Source organism: Cynocephalus volans, chromosome 4, assembly GCF_027409185.1.
Source record: "Cynocephalus volans isolate mCynVol1 chromosome 4, mCynVol1.pri, whole genome shotgun sequence".
In the NCBI taxonomy this organism is placed as follows: domain Eukaryota; kingdom Metazoa; phylum Chordata; class Mammalia; order Dermoptera; family Cynocephalidae; genus Cynocephalus; species Cynocephalus volans.
In genome coordinates this window covers 164,663,842-164,686,389 of record NC_084463.1, presented here as the reverse complement: position 1 = coordinate 164,686,389, position 22,548 = coordinate 164,663,842, and the positions used below count along the sequence as shown (strand labels likewise).

General features: G+C 51.1%; 1 protein-coding gene across 6 annotated transcripts in view; it reads right to left on the bottom strand.

The window, feature by feature from the left end:
* Positions 1 to 12,335: 12,335 nt before the first annotated feature.
* Positions 12,336 to 22,548, bottom strand: part of ANO1 (anoctamin 1) — a 90,659-nt gene continuing 80,446 nt past the window's right edge. For all 6 annotated transcript variants that reach the window (XM_063093351.1, XM_063093348.1, XM_063093347.1 and 3 more), the window contains 4 exons: positions 21,161 to 21,213; positions 19,070 to 19,254; positions 14,696 to 14,801; positions 12,336 to 12,764 (listed from right to left, as the gene is read on the bottom strand). In XM_063093351.1, the coding sequence (XP_062949421.1) occupies positions 12,498 to 12,764; positions 14,696 to 14,801; positions 19,070 to 19,254; positions 21,161 to 21,213 (611 nt within the window). In that variant the 3' untranslated portion in view covers positions 12,336 to 12,497. The remainder of the gene's footprint in view (positions 12,765 to 14,695; positions 14,802 to 19,069; positions 19,255 to 21,160; positions 21,214 to 22,548) is intronic.

The following is a 22,548-nucleotide window of genomic DNA, read 5'->3' as shown; positions in this document are numbered from 1 at the left end:
TGGAACCGGAACAGGAACCGGGGATCACGGCGGGGCGGGGGTCCTCTCGCCCAACGTCTCGCGAGAGCTACAGGAGCCGCGCATGCGCCCCGAGCGCGCCGTTTCCGTTTCCGCCCGGCGGAGCTGCGAGCCAGCCCTGGCACTTACAGTTTCCGGTATCACGTTAAATCCCATATGTTGGCAGTAAATGCTATTTATATATTAAAGTTTACAAACATGTCCAAATGCATTATTTAGTGCCCCGGGGGACATTTCATGTGTGCAGAAAACTACTCAGTTTTATATTTAATTTAAATAATATTTTAAAGAGTTACAGTCACTTACTTAAAAAACATTTATTGGGCACCTACTGTGTGCCAGGCAGGTAGGTGCTGGGCACAGGGCAGAGAGGTGACACTGACTGAGTTACCTTAAAATTTTTTTTAAAAATTGAGATATAATTCACATGCCATACAGTTTACCCTTTTAAAGTGTACAACTCAGTGGTTTTTTAGTATGGTCACAAGGCTGTGCAACCCTCACCACTATTTCTAGAACATCTTCTTTATCCTGAGAATAAACCTAGTACTCGTCAGCAGTCACTCCTCAGCCTCCTCCACCAGCTCCTGGCAATCACCGATTTATTTTCTGTCTCTAAGCATATGCCTATTCTGGACGCTTCATATAAATGGAACCATAAAATACGTGGCCTTTTGTGTCTGGTTTCATTTACTTAGCACAGTGTTTTCACAGTTCATCAGTGATGTAACCCATACTAGTACTCGTTCCTTTTTGTGGTTGAATAATATTTCATTGTATGGATATACCATTTGTCTATCCATTCCTCAGCTGAGGAACATTATGGTGGTTTCCAGCTATGGCTATTGTGAATAATGCTGTTATGAACACTGTTACATCTTTAAAGAATCACTCTAGTGGGTGGGTAGAAGCCAGCAGGCTGTAGGGTACTTGGGCCAGAGTGCAGGTAGCAGTGGAAGTGGAGAGAAGGGAGCAGCTCTCCTTACATTTGGGGGTCTGCATAGATGAGAGGAACTGAGGATACTCTGTAAGGTTTGCAAGATTGAGCCTCCATTGACTGAATCAGGGAAGGTGTGGGTGAGGTGGGGGAGGACCAGGAGTTGGTTTGGGACACGTAGGTGTGAAAGGCCTATAAGATGTCTTGGTGGAGATGTTGAGCATAGGGCGGTGGGAGAGGGGTTGGGACAGAGATCTGGGTGGGAGATGTGAATTTGGGAGTCGTGTGCAGATAGCTGGTATTTAAAGCTCCTGCAGAATGAGGTCACCTATGGAGGGAGACAGAAAAAACCAGTGGATGATGCTGGGGCTGTCCAACTTCCTGGGGTTGGGGAGATGTGGGAGGAGCCACCAAAGGAGGCTGAGAAAGAGCCTCCAAAGGTGGACCAAGGCGTGTTCAGCTGCATTCTCCACCTACCTTCCCCACTGTCGTTTTTCTTTTGTCTCTTGCACAGGACACCTGACATGCAGAAAGCCCAAGTCAATCACATAGTATGACAGTTCCCTCTTTACTCTGTGTTTTTTGTCTGTGTCCCTTGCTAGAAGGTAAGCACTTTGAGACCAGAACACTGCTGGCACTTAAATAGGTGCTCAAAAAATATTTTTGAATGAATGAATCTTCTATAATGAATAGTTAATTTGTATCTCTGTTAGAGCAGTTATACCTGTGTCTGATCCACCACCTCCCAGCCTGCAGCTTGTCTTTTTGTCCTTTTCACATGGTCTTTCACAGAGCAATAGTTTGAAATTTTGAGGAAGTTTAACTTACACATTCTTCCTTTTATGAATCGTGCTTTTGACATCCAGTCTAAGATCTCTTTGCTTAACCCTAGATCCCAAATATTTTTTCCTATTTTCTTCTAAAAGTTATATAGTGTTACGTTTAAGTCTGTGATCCATTTTCGGTTAATTTTTGTATAAGGTGTAAGGTGTAGTTGAGGTTTATTTTATTTTGCCTATTGGTGGTGTCCAATTGTTCCAGCACCATTTCTTAAACTATCCTTCTTCCAGTGAATTGGTTTGGTACCTTTGTCAAAAATCCATTGTGCATATTTTATCCGTTCTGTTCTATTGATCTATGTTTCTGTTCCTCCATCAATACCACCCTCTTTTGATTAGTGTATCTATATAATAAACCTTAATATCCCAGTTTATTTTACTTTTCCAAGATTGTTTTATCTATTCTAGGGCCTGTGTCTTGCCATATAAATTTTAAAATAAGCTTGTCTGTGTCTATAAAAAAAAAATTGCTGGGTTTTTGATAGGAATTGCATTAAACTTACACAGTGATTTGGGAAGAATTGGCATCTTTATTATGTTGAGTCTTCCAGTCTATGAACATGGTAGCCTCTCCACTGATTTAGGTCTTCTTTGCTTTTTCATCAGCATTTTATAATTTCAGCACACAAATCCTATGCATGGCTTGTTAACAGTATATATAAGTAGTTCATTTTTTTGGAGTGATTCTAAATGGTATTATATTTTAAATTTTGATTTTTGCATGTTCATTGTTAGTACATAGAAATGTGATTAATTTTCATGTTGATTTTTCATCCGTTGACCTTGCTGTACTTGTTTGATTGCGTTTTGGTAGTTTGTGTCGTTTTTGAGGAATTGGTCCATTTTTTCTCAGCTGTAGAACTTATGAGCATGAAATCGTTTCTGGTATTTCCTCTCTTTTTAGTGGATACAGGATCTGTAATGAATCCCTTATTTCATTCCTGAAATTGGTGATTTTTGTCTTCTGCCTTTGTCTTTGCCTGTCTTGCTAGAGATTTACCGAGCAAGCTTTTGTTTCAATAATGCCCCATTTTTGATTTTTTTTCCTCTTTATTATTTCCTTCCTTCTCCTGGCTTTGGATTTATTTTGCTCTTTTTTCCTAGTTTTTCCAACTTCAATTATTTATTTGAGACCTTTCCTCATTTTTAATGTAAGTATTCAGTTTTATGAATTTCCTCCTGTATGAGTCCATTTCTGTTGCTTATAACAAAATACATGGAACTGGGTGTTTTATAAAGAAAATGAAATTTATTGCTTACAGTTTCAGAGGCTGGGAAGCCCGAAGTCCAGGGAACACATCTGGTGAGGGTCTTCTTTGGTGCTGACTTTGCAGCAATGCAGGGGTCTCACATGGCAGAAAATGGAGGAGCAGAGAGAGAGAGAGAGAAACTTTCATGTGCTCTTCTTTTAAAGCCCTCGGAACCACGCCCCTGACCACCATTTTCAATCTATTCACTACTGCACGGTCCTAAATCCAATCCCCTCTTCAAGGCCCTTCCTTTCAATTACCATCATAGAATTTCCCACCCTCGGCAGTTACGGTGGGGATTAAGCTTCTATTTATGAACTTTGGGGGACACAATTCGATCAGTCCACAGCACCTCCCAACAGTGCTTTAGGTGTGTCCCACAAAGTTTGATATGTTGTATTTTCATTTTCATTGAGTTCTATGTATTTTTCATTGAGTTCTATGTATTTTTATTTCCTTTGAGACTTTCTCTTTGACTTATGGGTTATTTGGAAGTGAGTTGCTTTATTTACATTGAGTTTAGAGATTTTCCTGTTGCCTTTCTGTTATTGATTTCTGCTTTGATTCCATTATGCCTACAGAACATACTCTGCATGATTTCCATTCTCTTCAATGTATTGAAGTTGTTTTATGGCTCAAGATAGGGTCTGTGTGCTTGGAAAAAACATTTATTCTGCCCTCATTGGGTGCAGTGTTCTGTGTATGTCAAGTAGATCCTGTTGGTTGATTTTGTCATTTAGATTTTATACATCTGTGCTGATTTTCTGGTAGTTCTATCAGTTGTTGAGGGGTAGTGGTGTTGGAATCCACAATTATTATGGTGGATTTGTCTATTTCCCTTTCAGATGATTCATGTATTTTAAAACTCTGTTGTTTGGTGCATACACATTTAGGATTGCTATATGTTCCTCCCGGATTGATCCTTTTATCTTTATGTGATGTCCCTCTTGGTCTCTAGTAATTTTCTTTGCTCTGAAGTCTACTTATATCTGATTTTAATATGGCTATTAAAAAGTTATTGTTTGCAGGGTATATCTTTTTTTTACCCTTTTATTTTCAACCTACCTCTGTCATTGAATTTGGAGTGAGTTTCTTGTATGCAGCATATAGTTGGGTTTTGTGTGTGTTGCATGTGTGTGTGTGTGCGTGTGTGTGTGTGTGCATGTGTGTGTGGGTGCACGCGTGCGTGTGTGTGTTTTAATCCACTCTGCCAACTTCTGTCTTTTAATTTGGGTATTTAGATCATTTACATTGAAGGTAATTGTTGATATGTTAGCACTTAAGTCTGTCATTTTATTTTTTCTTTTCTCTGGTTCTTATTTCTCTATTTCTCTTTTCTTGCCTTCCTGTGAACCAGATGGTTTGGGATCCAGGCATGGGGACTTGGACTGAGGTTTGTATGGAAAGGCGAGTGGCTCTGCATTCACAGCCTCAGCTGCCTGCATTCTGTTCTGAAGCAGGGAGGCTGAAAGGTAATGAGAATAAGGGAACCACAGGAACCGGGGACATGCATGGCCTGACCCAGCAACAGCTTCTTTCTGTCCCCAGGGAAGGTTGTCATGGGGGAAGTGGGTCCAGCATTGTCAGCAATTTTGATTTTTCAAGAGAAGCCCTAAATCTGTGTCTATGTGGGGATGTGCCTAAGTTTTAAATATTAAACACTAGAAAATGTAGGGACGTTGTGCTGGCCAGAGTAGAAACCTCTGTGGCCTGGGTTAAGCTCAGGGCAGCTTGTTTGTGGCCTCTGATTTACTCATTAGCTCTGAACCCTACAAAAGTGTCCTCCCAAATCCCAAGCAGTTTCTTAGAGTTTCCCCCAGGTTTCCAGGGCCTGGTGTGAGGGTCCCACACCCTCATCCCTTCCCGAAGCCCAACATTCTTGGGTCCTGCTCATGGTGTCCCTGTGCTGGTTCCCTGAGTGACCCCTCCAGAGAAGCATAGGATTCTAATGGGGCTTGCAGGGGCAGAGGCCAAGGGTCTTCTGGGAGGGGTAGGTGTGGAGGTGGTGGTAGAAGAGGGGCTCCAGCCCTCATGTGGCACCTTGTCGGTGTTGAGAACTCTGCCTGGCTGGACTCCCTGGATTTTCCCTGTGTCTGGATTCCCCCAGCCCCCAAACTAACAGAGCACTCAGGAGGCAGATCTCCATCTTGTGTTGGATCACAGTGGAAGCCCTTTTCTCCCTGTTGCTAAACTGGAGAAAAAGTCCTCCCAGCTTCCTCTCTACCATCATGACCTCAAGGCCCTGTCCCCTGGGACATCAGAGCTTGTCTGAGGCTGGTCAGGCACTGAATGGTGAGCTCCCGCCTCACTATGGGACCCCGGGGGGATCAGCGCCTCCTTGGTTGGGCCTTATAGGCCAAACACCCACCAGAGCTATTGGACTCTCCCCAATCATGGGGAGAAGCCTCTTCTTCTAGAACCTTCTCCCTGAGAGAAGATGGTTTTCCAGGCTCAGAGGTCACAGCCTCAAGTGGTGGCCTAGTTTCTTGGCCCTGCTGAGTCTGTCTCTGTGGACTGAGGTGGTGATGGAGATTGGATGTGTTGTCCCCTCCAAAACTCATGTGGAAATTTGATCTCCAATGTGGCAGTGTTGGAAACTGATTGAGTCGTGGGGGCGGATCCCTCATGAATGGATTAATGCTCTCTCTGGGGGAGAGGGGATTAATGAGTGAGTTCTCCCTCTATTAGTTCCCGTGAGAGCTGGTTGCTTAAAAAGACCCTGGCACCTCCTCTCTCTCTCTCTTGCTTCCTCTCGCCATGTGATCTGCTTGTATCCACCGGCTGCCTGCCACTTTCTGCCATGAGTAGAAGCAGCCTGAGGTCCTTGCCAGATGCAGCTGTCTCAGAATCATAAGCCAAATAAACCTCTCTTCTTTATAAATTACCGAGTCTCAGGTATTCTGTTATAGCAACACAAAATGGACTAAAACAGGTGGGTCTCTCCAGGACCTCCTTCCAGGTGTGCTGTGCATGGCTCTGACCACCCTAGAGGGGCTGGGCCACTAGCCATGTGTTGGTGGCACACCTGGTCCACCCTGTGGGCTCAGCTCCTGGGGGTAGGGGTGTGTGAGTGACAGTGAGAAACACCTGGCCTCCAGTGTCCCCAGCCTGCACTGGCCTTTGATTGTTCCTTTCTTTTCCTTTTATTGTGGTAAAATGTACGTACCATAACATTTATCATTTTAACCATTTTAAATGCACAGTTCAGTGGCATTAAGTACTTTCATGCTGTTGTGTGACCACCACTGTCCGCATCCAGACTCTTCATCTTGCAAAGTGGAAGCTTTTCTGGTTAAACGCTAGCTCCCTATTGCCCAGCCCCCATCCCCAGACCCCTGGTGGCCACCGTTCCACTTCCTGTCTCTGTGAATTCAGCTACTCTAGGGAGCCCATGTAGGTGGAATGACACAGTATTCAGACGTCTGTGACTGGCTTATCTCACTTTGCATAATGTCCTCAAAGGCTCATGCAGGTTGTAGCGTGTGTCAAGATTTCCTTCCTTTTTAAGGCTGAGTCATGTTCCACTGGGTGGACAGACCACATTTTGTTTGTCCACTATCCACTGAGGGACACTTGATTGCTTCTACCTTTTGGCTATCAGAATAATGCTGTCGTAAACGTGGGTGTACGAATATCTGTTCGAGTCCCCGCTTTCGGTTCTTTTGGGTCTATATCCAGAAGAGAAATTGCTGGGTCATGTGGTAATCCTGTGATTATTTTTTTGAGAACCCCCCAGTCTTTTCAAAGTGCCGCACCATTTTATATGCCCGCAGCAAGGTTCACGGGTTCCAATTTCTCCCTGCCAACTCCTACTATTTTCCGTTCTGTTTTTTTGTGATAGTGACCACCCTGATACGTATGAGATGGTGTGTCACTGTGGTTCTGCTTTGCATTTCCCCGATGCTTAGTGACGTTGAGTGTCTTTTCATGTACTTAGTGTCCATTTGTGTATCTTCTTTAAAGAAATGCCCATTCAAGTCCTTTGCCCATTTTTAAACTTTTTTGTTTTGCTTTGTGGTTGAGCTGTAGGAGTTTTTATATATTCTGGATATTAATTCCTCATCCGATATGCAGTTTGCAAATATTTTGTGCCATCTGGTGAGGTGCCTTTTCACTGTGTTGATAGTACCCTGTGATGCACAAAAACTCTTAATTTTGGTGAAGTCCAGTTTATATAATTTATCTGTCACTTACCTTTGTGCCTTGAAAAAAGAAAGAAAAACCATCTTGTACGGGTTTTATGGAAGCAAACCCATCTTTTATTTGTGAGGGTGATGATCCGAGTTCTTTTGTTTTCTTTTTTCTTTGCATGTGTTGTCTGAGTGTCTCCCAAGGTTTCTTCTCTTCTCTGTCTTTTACTGTTTGTTTTGGTCTCTCTCGTTAACATTGAAGGCTTTTGTCAAATATCGGGGGATCCATGGCTTTCCTCGGGGGTAGTTTTTTCCAAAGAAAGAGACTCTTTCCTGAGGAGAAGACGGAATAACAGCCCCAAGGTGTCCACATCCTCATCCGGAGACCTGTGACAATCCCCAGACCTGATCCCAACCCCCACACCTGTGACTACATTGGTTTACATGGCAAAAGAGTCACTACAGATGCGATGGAGATGAAAGACTTTGAGATGGGGATTATCCCCGCGGTTCCCATCTACTCAGGAGGCTTCATAAGCGCACAACTGGAGAGACGGCAGCGGGGAAGGACTTCTCTGCCACTGCGGGCTTGAGGATGAGGCGGGGGCCACAGCCGAGGAAGGGTGGGGGTCTCCGGAAGCTGGAACAGGGAAGGGACGATTCTCCCTGGAGCCTGCAGAAGAACCGCTCTGGGAACACCTTGAAGTTAGCCCCGTGAGACCCGCGTCAGACATCTGCCCTGCAGGGCTGCGGGATAAGTGGCCCGCAGGGGACAGCAGCCGCCGGCCAGGCCAGTTTGTGCCAGAGCCCCCGAGGTGCCCTCGCGGCTGGGGAGGAGGGGCGCTTCTGGGGGCCGCGTCAGTCTGTTCCCCGTCTTGGCTACTGAGGTGCGTACTTTTGGTGGAAGTTGGTTGACTGCACACTTAGGATATGTGCAGTTTTCTGTGTCATACTTTAATAAAAAGGTGTGTTTGCATGTGTGGGAGAGAGACATGGACAGGGAGAAAGAGAAAAGAGAGAGAGAGAGATGGAGGGAGCGAGACAGAGAGAAAAGAGGGACAGACAGAGAGACAGAGACGGAGGGAGAAAGAAAGAGAAGAGAGAGAGAGAAAGAGGGAGGGACAGAGACAGAGAGAGAGACACACGGGGGGGTGAGAAAGAGAAGGGGAGGGGAGTGGAGCAGTAAATACGTGACAGAGCTGGGGAGATCAGAAAGGTTGCTGAGCCCTTTGTCGGTGGCTGCAGCCCCGGCAGGCTCCTGGCGGGGGCAGCAGACGCCGTCCCATCTGGGGAAACCAGGCCGCGATGCCTGTGCAGGCTGCAGCTGTGCCGCACGCGCTTCTGCCAAAGGCTGTGCGAGTGAGCGCGGGTGGACGGCTTGCTGTGGCGTATCTGTGGGCCAGAAGGCATCAGGGCATCCCTTCCCTGTACCCCCTTATCGCTTCCACTGACACCCTTCCTAGCTTGACTCTGAGGTCCACTCAGCTCAAAGGCAGAAAGGCCCAGTTGTCAGTCTGTTTTCTATTTACCCACTCACTCATTCATCAGTCCAAACATCCATGCACCCTCTCGTCCGTCCATGCAAACATTCACCCATCCAAACATCTACCCACCCCTCCATCTGTCCACCCACGCACGCACCCACCTCTGTCTGTGCTCTGAGGTGAGCCCCACCCTGCTGCCACGCACACTGCTCCAGGGACCAGTAGTAAGAATCTTCTGGCACTAGTACCTAGGGGTCCGGGTCAGAGGGATGTGCAGCCACCTGCTGCGTGACTGCAGTGGAGTCTCGGCCCTCCCCCAGCCTCCTGGGCCTGTATGTAAAATAACCTCACTGGCTGTCTGGGGGTCCTCTTATCACCAGGTCCCAGGTGTTTGTGACAATATTGGCTTTTCTCCACCCAACTCGAACACCCTTGTCCGAGCCCCACCATTGCTTGTCTAATCTCTGCAACACCCTCCTCCCTGGCTTCCCATCCTGCTGCTATTTCCAATCAACAGCTGCCAAGACCTTAAAAATGTAAGTCACGTCTCATCACTGTCCTGGTTAACATCATTCAGCCCCATGTCCATGGCGCTTACCACCAGGTTCCAAGCTTTCATGTAGCCTGGGAGCTACTGCCTGAGTCGGCTCTGGCTGTCTCTCCTCCCCCGTCTCCTGCGCCTCTCAGAGCTCGTCCAGCAGCTGCTGCCTCAGGACCTTTGCACGTGCTGCTCCCTGTGCCTGATCTGTCCTGCCTCCCTGCAGGGTTTTATATTTCTGGCTCCTCATTGCTCAGGTCCCAAGGGGCTTCCCTGACCAGCGTTGTCACTCTCAGTCACTCATGCCCCCTGCTATATTTGTATCAGCACATTCTCTTCTTCTGAGATTATCTGGTTCTGGGTTCACTTTCTGGCTCAGCGTCTGATTCCCTCTGTGAGAATGTCATCCCCAGGGGAAGGGGCTCTGTCTGCTTCGTTCACTGCTCATTCCTTGTGCCTCACGCATCCTAGGAGCTCAAGAACTGCTTGTCGAATGTTGCATGAACGAATGTTCGTGAGGTCTGGGTTCCAGATTTGGTTCAGGTGTTAAGAAGTCCCGTGACCTTGGTCAAGAGCCTGTCTCCTCATCTGTCAAATGGGGCTAAAGATCCCCATCCTGTGCCCTCACAGTTTTCTGGGAGGACCCATGGAGATGGGAGGGTAGAGGGGGAGGTTCCTGCGATGTCAATCCTGGGGCGCTGTCCTCCCCAGGCCCTGACAGGACTGAGGGCATGGCTCCAATGCTTCAGAAAGATGTTCTCGCCCGCTAGGCATCAGCCTAGCCAGGGCGTCGTGAGCACTTTGGAGCCTGAGCTTGTGCTGGGCTGCTGAGCTTTTCTAGTGAGTGCGGGAGCGTCGGCACTGGGGGGCGCCCGAAGCCTGTGCTGGCCTGGGCAGAGCTCTCCCTCCCTGGTCTAGGAGGCATGAGGAAGTCGAGGCTGCACTGAGTGTCTCTTATGCACGTCCCAGCTTGAAGGGCTGCACTGCCTTGTGGACGTTTTGTGTTGAGATGGCTTTTCTTTTCTAAAGTGATGGTGATGATATGGGGTGGTTTTAAAAAGTCCCCACTTGCCCAAATGAAAACACTGGCAACACAAGGCTGGTCTCCAAATGGTTTGGGGGAAATTTTAGGTCTATGGAATCCTTAATACCAGTCTATTGGGTTGTGGGACCAGGGATTTGGATTTGGGGGTGTGGAAGAGGCTGCTGAGAAGGTGTGACCCCTGTTCTCCATCCCAACACATACACACACAGGAACACATACATAGAGCACACGTGTGCATGCACAAAAAGCACTTACAAACACACACAAGCACATATGCACACACATGCACACACAAGCAAAGGCAAACACACATGTATGCATGCTCGTGGGATGCACCCATGCACAAACATACACATACACCTCATACACACACGTGCATGCACACATAGGCACATGTGCACTCACACACTCACGCACACATGCATGTGCACACACATACACACAAGCATGTGCACACAAGCAAATGCCAACATGCACACAAAGCACATGCAAATATACATACACACAGGCGCACACACACATACATGCACATGTGTGCAAACACATGCATACACACACATATGCTCGCACACACCCACAAGAAGATGATGTTCCAGGAACATTTCGAGCAACTCATGTCTCTGGCATCAAAGGAAACAGATGCCTCTCAGTCATTCCTGAATGTGCAGCAAAACCCATGGGACTTTGGGGACAGCCTTTTGAGTTTCCTCTGGCAAAGGGCACGCGGACATCATTCAAGTAAGGGAAGCGTGTATTCAAGTTTATTTAGATGAATGTTCAGCCACAGTCCTCTGTGGATTTGTGTACATTCACTTTTTAAAAAATTGTTTCCATAAAAGGATTTTTGGTAATCACCTAATTTTTAATACAATACTTATATACAAAACCCCATTTCAAACTACTTACTGTACAAGAGAAAATAGAAGCATCAGATCGCATCATTTCAGCAAATAATGAAAATTTATGACACCTATGGTGTCACAGTCGGCGGATTGCAGGAATGTCAACATCGCACCAGTGACATGGTCATGACCAACACATTTATGTTTTCTCTCCCTGCCTTGGGTGAAATGTTTCTTTCTATGCTTCTCTTGGTGCTTGGGAAATTTCACATAATTGGTTATGATAACTGCTGCAAATTTAGATCACTCATATCACTTAGGAAACTTTTTACAAGCTTTTAAAATAATTGTCCAACAGTGACATTCCTGTGAGTAAAAATATAGAGAAGTGTTACCAAAATAGAAGCCTTTATTAATAAAAATCTTTGGTAGTAACAGTATTTTAAATTCCTCTCAATGATATCGGTTAACTAATAAAATAAACTCCTTCCACCTTTGAGCTACAGAAAAAAAAATCCTCAAAGCCACCACATCTTTGATTTAAAAAGAAACACAAACAATAAATATTCAAAAGCTTTCAATGAACCCCCGGAAGCCTTAAGACTTCTTGAAACCCTTAAGCCATCTCTAGAAAAGCTTTCAAGGTCATCTTCCGGCCCGTTCTCCCGACAACTCGGTTTTGTCTCACAAGGAAGATGAACAAACCTGAGATCAGCTCCGTGTGACGGGGCAGGTGTGTGGCTGAAGGTGTGGACTGCTGGGGACACCAGCGGCGGTGGCTGCTTACTCAGGGACACCTGCACCCTCTCGTTGTCCAAGAACAGACTGGAAATTCCCATGCCCTCCGTGTGGGCAGGGCTGGCACCTCTCTTTCTGACCACAGTGTCTCAGCTTCTGAACTTCCAGAAGGAAAAGATGGTTAGAGTCGTCCTGCTTTTCCGACAGAGATGCAGGTGACGCCTTTTGGAACCGGAGTCACATTGTGTGTTCCCTCTCGGTTCCTCTGCTCTCCCTGACCCATCGCACCAGCTTTGGCTCGATGCTGTGGAATACCATTTTGCATCTACATTAAGGCATCAGGAGATTAAAAAGGAAGATTTCTAGGGGTCCCTGCTCACTTTCCACTGCGAAGGAGACTCAAGATTTCCAAGAGTCATTTCTGCAAACACCTGCCTTTGCCACACATTATTGCCTGTCACCAGCCATCATTTTGATTCACCTTGAGCACTAAGGATTAAAAGAATTCCCTGCATAATGCTTTTGTGCAAAAACAAGGCAGAACAAAACAAAACAAAACAAAAAGAAGAAAGAAAAATGTCCCATCAGAAAATGGTCCTCCATGTTTGCAGAAAACACAGCAGCCACTGGGCGCCGGTGGGGACAAGAAGCCGCCTGCTCAGCCCCGCCGTGGCAGCTACAGGACGCCCCCGTGGTACCCGGGGCTGGGAGCCGGGCCGCCGCCGGGGCTGTCTGGGATGGCTCTGGGCTTGTGGTTGCTGCACGGCTCCTCCTTCTTGTGCCCCTTCTCCATCCACGTGTCCAGCAGCTGCTGCTTGCCCTGCTCCTCCCGCATGAACAGCTCCACCATGAGCACCTTCTCCTTGTGGATCTGCTGGCTGATGTCCTTGGGGATGTCTGGTATGACCCAGTCCACGAAGTCACTCATAAACATGACCAGGTTCTGGAAGGAACAGAAATAGGCCCGTGGGGGCGGAAAAGACCATGCCAAACCTCTCTCCTTGTTACCCATTTCCTCCCCCTCCCCCATGGAGCCACTCCTTGACCCTGTGGCCTCAGCCATGCCCTTTGACCTCCTTGGGACTCAGTTTCCCAGAAGGTATAAAGGAGGCATGGAACCACCCAGCAGGCCCTTGGGAAATGTTTGCTGACTTTATTGAACAAATCTGAACTCAATAATTAGGAAAATTCTCTGAATAATTTTGAATTTCTTGACCAGGAGGCTTGAGAAATGATCTTAAACCTCCTGGTGACGGGATGTGTCACCAAATATACATAACAACAAGCACTGAGGCTTTAAGGAAAATAATTAAAATAGAAATAGCACCAAAATGGATTGAACTCCAAGGGTCTCTGCCAACCCAGGAGGCCCTTCTGCAGTGTGCAAAGCCCCCAGAACCATCCAGAACAACTGTCACCTCAATGGAGAAATTTCCAGTGTACAGAATTTGAGATAAGTCAGTCTTTACAGAAAAACCAAAATTAGGGGCTTGCCCATGGCTCACTTGGGAGAATGTGGTGCTGATAACACCAAGGCCATGGGTTCGGATCCCTGTATAGGGATGGCCAGTTAGCTCACTGGGTGAGTGTGGTGCTGACAACACCAAGTCAAGGGTGAAGATCCCCTTACTGGTCATCTTTATAAAAAAAAAAAAGAAAACCCAAAATCGTGTTGTTAAACTACTGTCCAGTGAGCGTTTGTTAGCACCTGCGGCTGGCTTAGTTGCTTGCTGTCATCGATGATGCTGGTGCCCCCCAGGTCGGCCCCCTCTCCAGGCTGGTGCTTAAGTCCCCAGCTGTGGCTGGGGTGGGCTGTGAACACTCAGGGCAGTGGAAATTACACCCCCTCCCGCCTCCCTCTTCCTAGTCTGGACAGCCTGCAGCCAGTGACCCACCCATCTGGGCAGACAAAAGGGGCCATCTTGCCTTCAGGTGGGCCCAGGTCTGCTGCATGGTTCATGCTCCAGAACTCTCCTCGGGACCAGGTTGAAGCTGTCTCCAGCCGAGTCCCCTCCTCACCGAGTCCCTGCCCCTACTCCAGCTTCCTTCCCTCAGTAACTCACTTGCATGGAACCCTCGTCTCAGGCTCTGCTTGTGGGGAACTTGGCCCCAGACACCTCTTGTACTGATGGCTGTGAACAGCTGAGGCAGGAGGCAGCTGAGTTCAGAGAAGCGGAAGGGTGTGCTGAGACCACACGGATGGGAAGGACAGGGATGGGACTCAAACCCAATTCTGGGTATTCCAGGCTCAGAACTCTTGGCCCTTGGCCATCCTGGCACAGACTCACTCGATGCTAGAGGGCACACGTGACCAGAGCCTTGGCAGTGCCACATGGCTCAGGGCCTCCTCTCAGGGTCCTCAGCTGCCATGCACACCAGCCAGCTCCCAGGTCTGGGGTCCTGCTCCACTGGGAGTCCCTTTGACCTCACAGAGTGAGCCCAGTCCTCCCCCCAGAGACTGAGCCAGGGGGTGCTGGGTCCCCCAGCTGCTGGCCAGGGGCTGGAGCCATCTGAGAGCCACTGCCCTGCTGTCTGTAGTGGCCCTGTCTGATATAGAGACAGTGAGAGACCGAGAGTGGGACAGAGGTGGGGTGTCCCCATGCTTCACGTGTCCTTCAGTAATGATCACTCATATTGAATTAAACCTGCCCTTCCCCACGAGTCCAAATCCTTCCCCCCACGCTCATGCAGCCCCTCCCTCAGCCTTCCCTTTTTTCATGAGGTTCTCTTGGGCCCTTTTGCCGCATGGGCCTTGTGGAAGGGACCTGGGGATCAGGACCCCCTCCTCCTGTGTCACAGAGCAAGTAGCGCCTGCCTTTCTGACCGCGGGCACAGAGCGTTTCCTAAGTGCCCTGATTCTCAAACCCACCGCACCTGGAAGACGATGACAAAGGCCAGCCGGGCTGCCAGGACAGCCCAGAAGTCCTTGGAGATGTCGTACTTGTGTTCCGACCACGGGGGCTCCCGGTAATCTTTGTACCTGCAACAGATGGCCGGGAATCAAGGGCAGGTCTTCAAGTGGAACTTGGGGTTCTGGCCAGTGCCAGGGAGCTTGAGAGGAAGCACTGGGGAGCCTGAGCCTGGTTCTGTGGCCCCCCCCAGGCAGGCAGCCCTCCGCTGGGCAGGACACCCACAGCCCCACCCTCCCACACTGCCCAGGGGTCTCTCTCCACGACGCACCAGGCAGGGCCCAAAAAGATTCATGTAAGACACAGACTCCGAAGTGGCCCTGTAGACCTAGCCGTGGGCTCGCAGAATTGTGTGCTGGGACCATCTGATTCAGGAGGTTCCAAATTTTAAAAAGCAGCCGAGCCCCTTTTCAAAATAGAAATCTCACCTGAAACCCCAATAGGTCCCAAAGAGAGCCGGCCTCCCTAAGCCTGAAACCTCAACCTTGACCTCAGCCCAACCCCCACCCCCCACAAAACTCCAGGCTGGGTTCCACGAATCACAGTTTGAAAACCACCTGTCCAGTCTATCTCCTCTTTGGGGGAAACCACTGAGAAAAAAACCTAACCATTTTATCAAAGTAGCCCACGTATGAGGTTCAATGTACAGCTGATATGGGGGGCGCCCTCCCCACCCTGCTCTGGGCCTCCTTTCCTCTCTCCAGCTGCCGTTTATCTCTAAATAATATGCATCTACCCCTAGCTCCTGAGTTATTGGTGTTGGACACTGCCTACTAATTTCCTGCTTGGAGAGACAAACTCACGCATGCCCCCCTCTCCCCTGAGGCCCTGCCACGGTCCTTGGCTCTTCCCTGGAATATGAGTGGTCCTCTATGAAGAAGATGCCCCCTTACTTCTGGTCCCTCCACTACGGCTCTCTCTGAGCTCCTACCAGGCCAGCAGGAGTGACAGGCACCTGCCTGTGTTCGGTCCTCCCCCAGCCCTCTCCAGCCCCTTCCTCCTTTACACAGAGACCCAGAGATGCCCAGAGTCTGGGGGTACAGAGGGAGGTTCTGTTTCCACCTAAGGCCCCCTGCACCCACTGCTCCCGGAATCCAGGGGATGCCACACATGGCTGAGGCTTGGCTGTAGTGCAGTTGGCACCCCACCCTGTATTGGAAAAGCTTCTCAAAGCTGGTCAGAAAAAGCCCATGCCAGGGGCAGGGTTTCCAGGTGCTCAGCTGCAGGTGTGCCCCCTGCTGGTCACTGAAAGCTGAGGTTCCAGAGGTGGTAGCCAGAATAGGCACCTGGCTCTGCAGGCACAGCCCCAGCCTGGACCCTCACTCTGGTGCCTGGCCTACATGGACTACCCCCTTGCTGTGTGTCCCTGGGCAATCACTTGGCCTCTTTGGGCCTCCACTGGGCATTCCCTCATTTACTCATGTCGTAAGCATCTATTGAGCAGCTACTACGTGCCAGACCCCATTCCGGAGGTGGTGATTCAATGGAAAATGCAACAGATAGGGCCCCTCACCCATGGAGCTTTATTTCTAGAGGGAGCTGGCTGGGAGTCTCTGAGGGCCCGCTCAGTGCTAAGCTGCCAACCCTCGAGATAGGATCGGGCTGGGAACACACTCCGGTGCCAGCTGCTGTGCCATGCAACGGTTGCACAACCTGCCTTCTGATGGGAACAAGCAGCCCTGGTTCTTCCCGTGTGAGAAGCAGCACATGCCTGTTCCTCTGTCGTCTTCTTCTGTGCTCAAGGCCAGAGGCACTGGGAAGCTGGGAAATGTGTTTGAGTCACCTGGCAAACTCCTATGCATCCCTCAAAGCCCACTTCCAACTGTGTCCAGACGTCACCTCCCACCACCTGTACTGACCACTATCAGAGACGATTTTTTTGTTTTTTTCCTTGCATAGCTCTGGTACTCAGCCTGCCAGCACCCCCAGGGAGGATACAATGCCCTCTCTGGGGGTGGATGTGAAGATTAAATGAGACAGTGCCTGTGTTACTGCAAGAATAAATGGCAGCCAGCTGCGATCGCTGCTCTCAGCTCTGCCAGTGCTGCCTCCGCCACGCCCGCGGCCTGGGCCAGACCAGTTGCTGTTCCCCTGGCAGCTGCTTTGATGTAGGTGCGGCTGGTGGAGGTGGGGAGCTCACAGCACCTGCAGCACAAGATTGTGGCCAAGGGATGGTGGTGCGAGGCTGGTTAAACCCTGGAGCCCGGGGAGTGGAGTGGCAGGACCCACAGTCCTCTGTCTCCATGGGGGGGGAGAGTGACAAGACTCTTAAAAACGGGGTCTGTGCCCCATGCTCTCGGCCTCTTCCCTGTGAGGCTGGGACACCTTGATGCACGGGAGGCCAGAGCTGCTTCCTTAAGCAGTGGCCGGGACCCTACGCCCCGCGTCCTTCCTGACAACCCTATAAACACCAACGCTGAACATCTTGAGGGAATTTCTAGTCAATTGAACCATATATTTCTCTGTCTTCCTTTTTTGTTAATCTTCCTTCTTCGAAAATTCACTTTTCTATTAAGTAGGTAAAGCTTGAATGTGTTCTTGCTGTGGAAAGTTTAAATGATACAAGCGGGTGCTGTGCCGTCCAACTGGGACAGAGCCCTGGACGGGACTCTCAGGGAGGGGGCTTCTGCCACACCTGGGGCCTCCTGGCGGCGGGGGAGGCGTCTCCTGTCCCCTTGCCTTGACTCCCAGCTCCCCAGTGCAGCCCCTCCTCGAGATGACCAAGTGACGCCAGAGAGGATCACTCGGGGCCTTTCCTGTGAATCACACACCCACATGTGTGCCCGTCGCCGCGTGCGCTGGTGGGATTTTTGAGGCCGGCCATGTGCTGGGCTGTGTGTCTGTCTTGCCACTCGCCCTCCCTGTAGGGACCTGCTCTCTTTTGTTCCTCTTTCTCATTGCTGCACAGGGTCCCGGGGCAGGTGCCGTCCCCGCCCTGACATGGAACACACAAGACACTCTGTTTTCCTTCTTTCCCGTTGCAGGCTCACACCCCTTCTCGTCGCTGTCCCACCCTGGACCCCAGCAGTCTTCCCGCCCCCTCCTACCTGGGCAAGGCCATGGGAGCGTGTAAGTAAGTGCCGCAGAACTACGTGCAGAGCTAGTGTGAGCGGGCCTGGGGCAGATCGCCTCCCCGCGGAAGAGGGGGCCGCGCTTCTGCATGAGCTTTGTGCTGTGCTGTGTATTCTGGTCACTGAGGTCTTTTGTGTTCTGAGTCTCAGCTGGGTTCTAGAAAGCTCGGGCTGTCCACAGATGCTACGCATCATGCGATCCTATTGTGCGTCAGCTTGGCCTTCCTGCTCTCAGCCCCGTTTCAAAGCCCCAGGGGTCAGTCACAGAGAGGACAATGCTCCTTTTCCTGGCCCCGGGATGCCGGGCCCCTGCCGGCTCCTTCGGTCTCATCATGCGCCGCCGTGCCTTATGCTTTGTGTTCCAGGAGAACAGACAGGGCTGCCCGCGCCGCCCCTCCCCCACAAGTGCCCCGCCCCCCCCCCCCCCCCACCCGAGTTGAACCCCTTCAGGCTGATCTGTTTATGCTTTCATTGCCCCCCTGTGCTGAGGTCCCTGGGCCACCCACTCCCAAGTCCCCGGCCCCTAACCCACGCTGGCACAGGGGAAAGGCTCAGGCTCTGCTTCTCATTCCCCATCCTGGCCTCTGTCTTTCCTGGGGAGCTCCCTGGGCACCCCCAGCATCTCGCCAGCCAGAGCGCTGCAATGGAAAGGCTGAGGGGGCCCCACAGGTCCGGCGCTCCAGGACACCTGCTTTTGTCTGCCTGGTGCCTGTCACCCCTTCTTTGAATCTTAGCACCCTTTTTCCTTAGGATGCCCCCCAAGTCTCTGACCATGACCTCACAGCCTGGCACATGAACCAGGCCGAGCCACTGAGAGTCCTTCACCCCCTGGCATGTGACCCAAGACAGGCCAGTGAGATTCAGTCTCAGGACTTTTTGCTGACTATTGAGAAGGAGAAGGTGTTCCCACCGGGGCTGCAGAGCAGAGAGGACATAAGGCAGGGACTGCCGGGGGACACTTCTGCCTGCTGGAAAGCGCTGCTGATACAGAGGAAAGCAAACGTGGGAGGCAGTGTCCGAGTGCAGCCTGATGGCAAACCGTAGCTCCTGGACCCAGCCATGCCTGCAGCTATCCTGGAATTCTTAGTTATAGGAACTAGTAAATCTCCCCCTACTCTCTTCCCTCCAGGCACTTTTTTTTTTTTATTAAAAAAATTTTTTTAATACTTGTTCTGTGACTTGCCCCTGAAAGAATCCTGGCTGAAACCCAGGCTTTCCCAGAAACCCACCAAACGTGGCTCTTCCAGGAGGGGAGCCGAGAGCAGTACCTGCAGATCTGCACCTCGTAGCCCAGGTCCAGGGGGTCGTTGGGGGCTGTGCCATTCTGGAAGTCGCTGACGTTGAAGGAGGAGAGGGTGTGGTTGACGAAGCCGTGCATGGTCCCGTTCTGGCTGTACATGTAGAGGTACACCAGGCGTGGGATGAAGTCGGACGTGAAGGAGATCACGAAGGCCTGGGACAGGGAACAGCAGGGTGAGTGCAGACCCCCAGGCTGGGCAAGGGAGGGGCCGGCCCACAACAGGGAGTGACCCATCCACAGACCCTCCTGAGCCAAGGTGGCCTCACTGGGTCCTGCCTTGTGACACTGCCCCCTGGAGGTGAATATGGCCACGTGGCCTCGGCATGTTAGGTGAATAAATGAAGGGTGGGGGTAGGGTGGGGGCCCCTCCAGTCAGCCCCTCTGGCAATCAAGGAGATGGCCTGGGGGCCAGGAACAGCTTGCTTCTGGGGCAAATGCTGGCTGTCCCTCACAGGCTGTGTGGCCTTGGGCAAGTCACTTAACCTCTCTGTACCTCTGTTTTGTTCTTGTCAAATGGGGCTAACAGTACCCACCCTATGTACAGACCTTGCCTTCCCAGCTTGTTGGAGGCAGGGCAGGGAGGGGAAGTGCTTTGTAAACTGTGAAGTTCTCTCCCAGCTCATTTGATTACAGAGCTGTCACTGAGGGCCGCATGGTTGGTGACTCTCACATGACTGTGTGGTGTTGGACAAGTGGCCTGCCCTCTCTGTACCTTAGTGGTCTCACCTGTAAGCTGAGGTCATAACAGACCCTGCCTACAAGGGCTGGGGAAGACTACTGGGTTGGGGCATGAAAAGAGCTTAGAAGGGTCTGGAACATTCTAGATGCCCAACGGATGTTAGCTGCCGTTGTCCTTGCGAGATGTCCAGTGTGCTCCCCAGCTGCTCACAGCACCTCCTTGCTCCAGATGGGCTGTACATTGGGGTTCCCAGGCCTCCCCCCCACCAGGCATGCCCCAGCCTCAGGGCCCTGGGCTCGCTGGTTCAGGTCGGGACAAGGTGTTCTCACTGTCCCGGTGGGCACGCTCTGACCTCAGTCTCCCTTTAACAGGGGTTTCAGAGCCTTAACCTGGTGGGAGGGGTGGCCAGCAGCAGGGGTGGTGGTGTCTGAGGGCTCTGAGGTTTCCTCTCCCAGGCTAAGCATCACTCCCTGCACCCTATGGGGACCGAGGCCCAGGGCCTCGCTGTGACCCTGACAGGCCTTCCTGGCCTTGCAGGCTCTGTGACTATCTGCTCCGGGAGCTGCCCCCTGCTCCCCACGTGCAAGGTGTCAGCTTCTGGGGGGCTCAGCCTTGGCCAGCGGGTGAAGGACAAGGAGGGTCACAGGGCTGTGGTACTGCAGATACTCTGTGACTGCCTGGGTCATGTGCCTGGGACTCAGCACGTGCCAGGGACAGCTGGACAGAGCTAGGCCCAGGGGCATCCCAGGGCAGAGTCAGGAAAACCTCGACGGGAGGCTGCAGGGATGACTGAGGGCTGGTCTGCTGTGACGGAAGGGCTGTGGTGACACTCCTAACCTGGAGAGAGGAGAGGCCAGGAGGGGCTGCCCATGTGCTGGGGAGGAGGCTGAGGGGGCTGGGAGTGTGTGTGGGGGGTGGGGCTGGGCAGACTGGTTTTCTCCCTTCTCACCATGTTTCCACATTTCCCGAACCTTCTTTAAGAAGCAGGCATGCGTCTTATATTATGGGAAAAATGAACTTAAAAAAAGGGCAGAAAGATTGCCTATGAGGAGTCTCTCTTTCTCTCCCTGTCTCTCTCCCTGTCTCTCTGGCTGTCGTTCATTCTCAGGACTCGAGGGAGAAAGTGAGTTCAGGTGCCGAGGCGGGCCCCGTGGAGACTTGTTGAAAGCTTGCAGAAAAGCTTGTTATTCCCACCCAGAGCTCACCCTCCCCACCCACATGATCAAGGGACATCTGTAAAGAGGACACAATCCCAGCAGCCTGGGGCTGGGCCAAGGCTGGAGGCAGGACACCTAGGCCCAGCTCCTGCTCAAAGGGGTCCCCGGTCCCTAGCAGCTGAGCTAGGACTTCCATTTGGCTGCGGTCCCTGACGTCACTTACATTGATAATGACAGCAAGCTTCCCAACGCCTCTGAGAATATTGTACCAGATTCCTGCAGGGAGAAGAAGTCACAGTTTTAAAGAGAGCCCTCTTAGACTAGGTCTCAGTAGTTCCAGCTAACAGGCAGCAGATGGAGCTGGAGACAAGCTTGCGTGTGTCATCTGGGGAGGTCCTGGGGGAGCCAGGTTAACAAGAGGACCCACGGCCATACCACTCATCAGCTGTTTGTGAGCAAATTGGAGCTAGTAAAAGTTGTACTTAACAACCGCTGGTCCCTCGATGGTTCTGAACCATCTCCCCGTGAACTTATTTGTAGTAACTGGCTTAGATGAGCCTTTTTTCCAGAGAGACAGAGATTCGGTTGGGGTACAGCTCTCGTGGCTCTTGCACTAGCGTAACTGTATTTAGGTCTGGGCCAGAGGTGGTGTTGGGGATAAGAGCAGGCAGGACCCCTGGCTGGTGAGGTCAGCATCGTGCCCTGGGTGTAACGATTCAACGGCATTGTGGCATACATGCATCCCTGTGCTTCCGTTGCCCCAAGGGGCAGCGTTGTGTCAAACCACAGAGGAATGACAGGGTCAGAACACAGTACCGGGGACACGGTTGTCCCTCCCTTTGCCTTCCGTTGGAGATGGGAGCTAGCAGAGCCCAGGAAGGAGGCACCCCACTTGTTAGGGTCTCAGTGCTGCAAGTCCTGGAGGGGGCTCCAGTGTCCCCCACCCACCTCCACCCTAACCTATCAGGCCGGTCCATGTCATGAGCAGGTGCTGGTCTGGGAGCCCTGTCCCGATGCTCTGAACCCGCTCTGAGATGGGTGATAACCAGCGCTTGTCAGAAAGGGCAGAGAGTGGCCAAGGCCTGGTACAATTGTCCTTAGAGAAGAATGTGGGAGGTGGGCTTTTCTCCCAGGGCGTAGCCTGCCCTAGCAATGAGCAGCCATGGGGAGCCTCCCAGTCCCTGGTTTTGGGGTGCATGCTGGTGGTCTGCAAAGGTTCAGCCCCCCTTCCCATGCAGCCCAGAAGCTAGAAACTGCAGGCTCAGACATAATGGCCAAGGCAGAGGCAACGCGTGAGGTGCGAGGACCCTCACTCCCCGCCCCAGCCAGTGATGACTCAATGAAAACTCACAATCGATCATAACAACCACAGCCAATCATAAGCACCCGCTGCAGGCCCATGACCTATGGGCCGTGCAGGAAGTGACTGTCGCACCTCCCTGCCACTTGCCTCCGGTCTTTAGTTCCATGGGGGCTATAGCTTAATCTGAGGGGAGAAGTGTATCATGGTGCTGTTTGGTCTCTCCCATGAGAGCCGCAGTTCTCAATTCATTTTCCTGCTGGAATGGGTGGCAGGGGCATTCGGGTCACCTCGTCCTGAAGAAAGCGTGT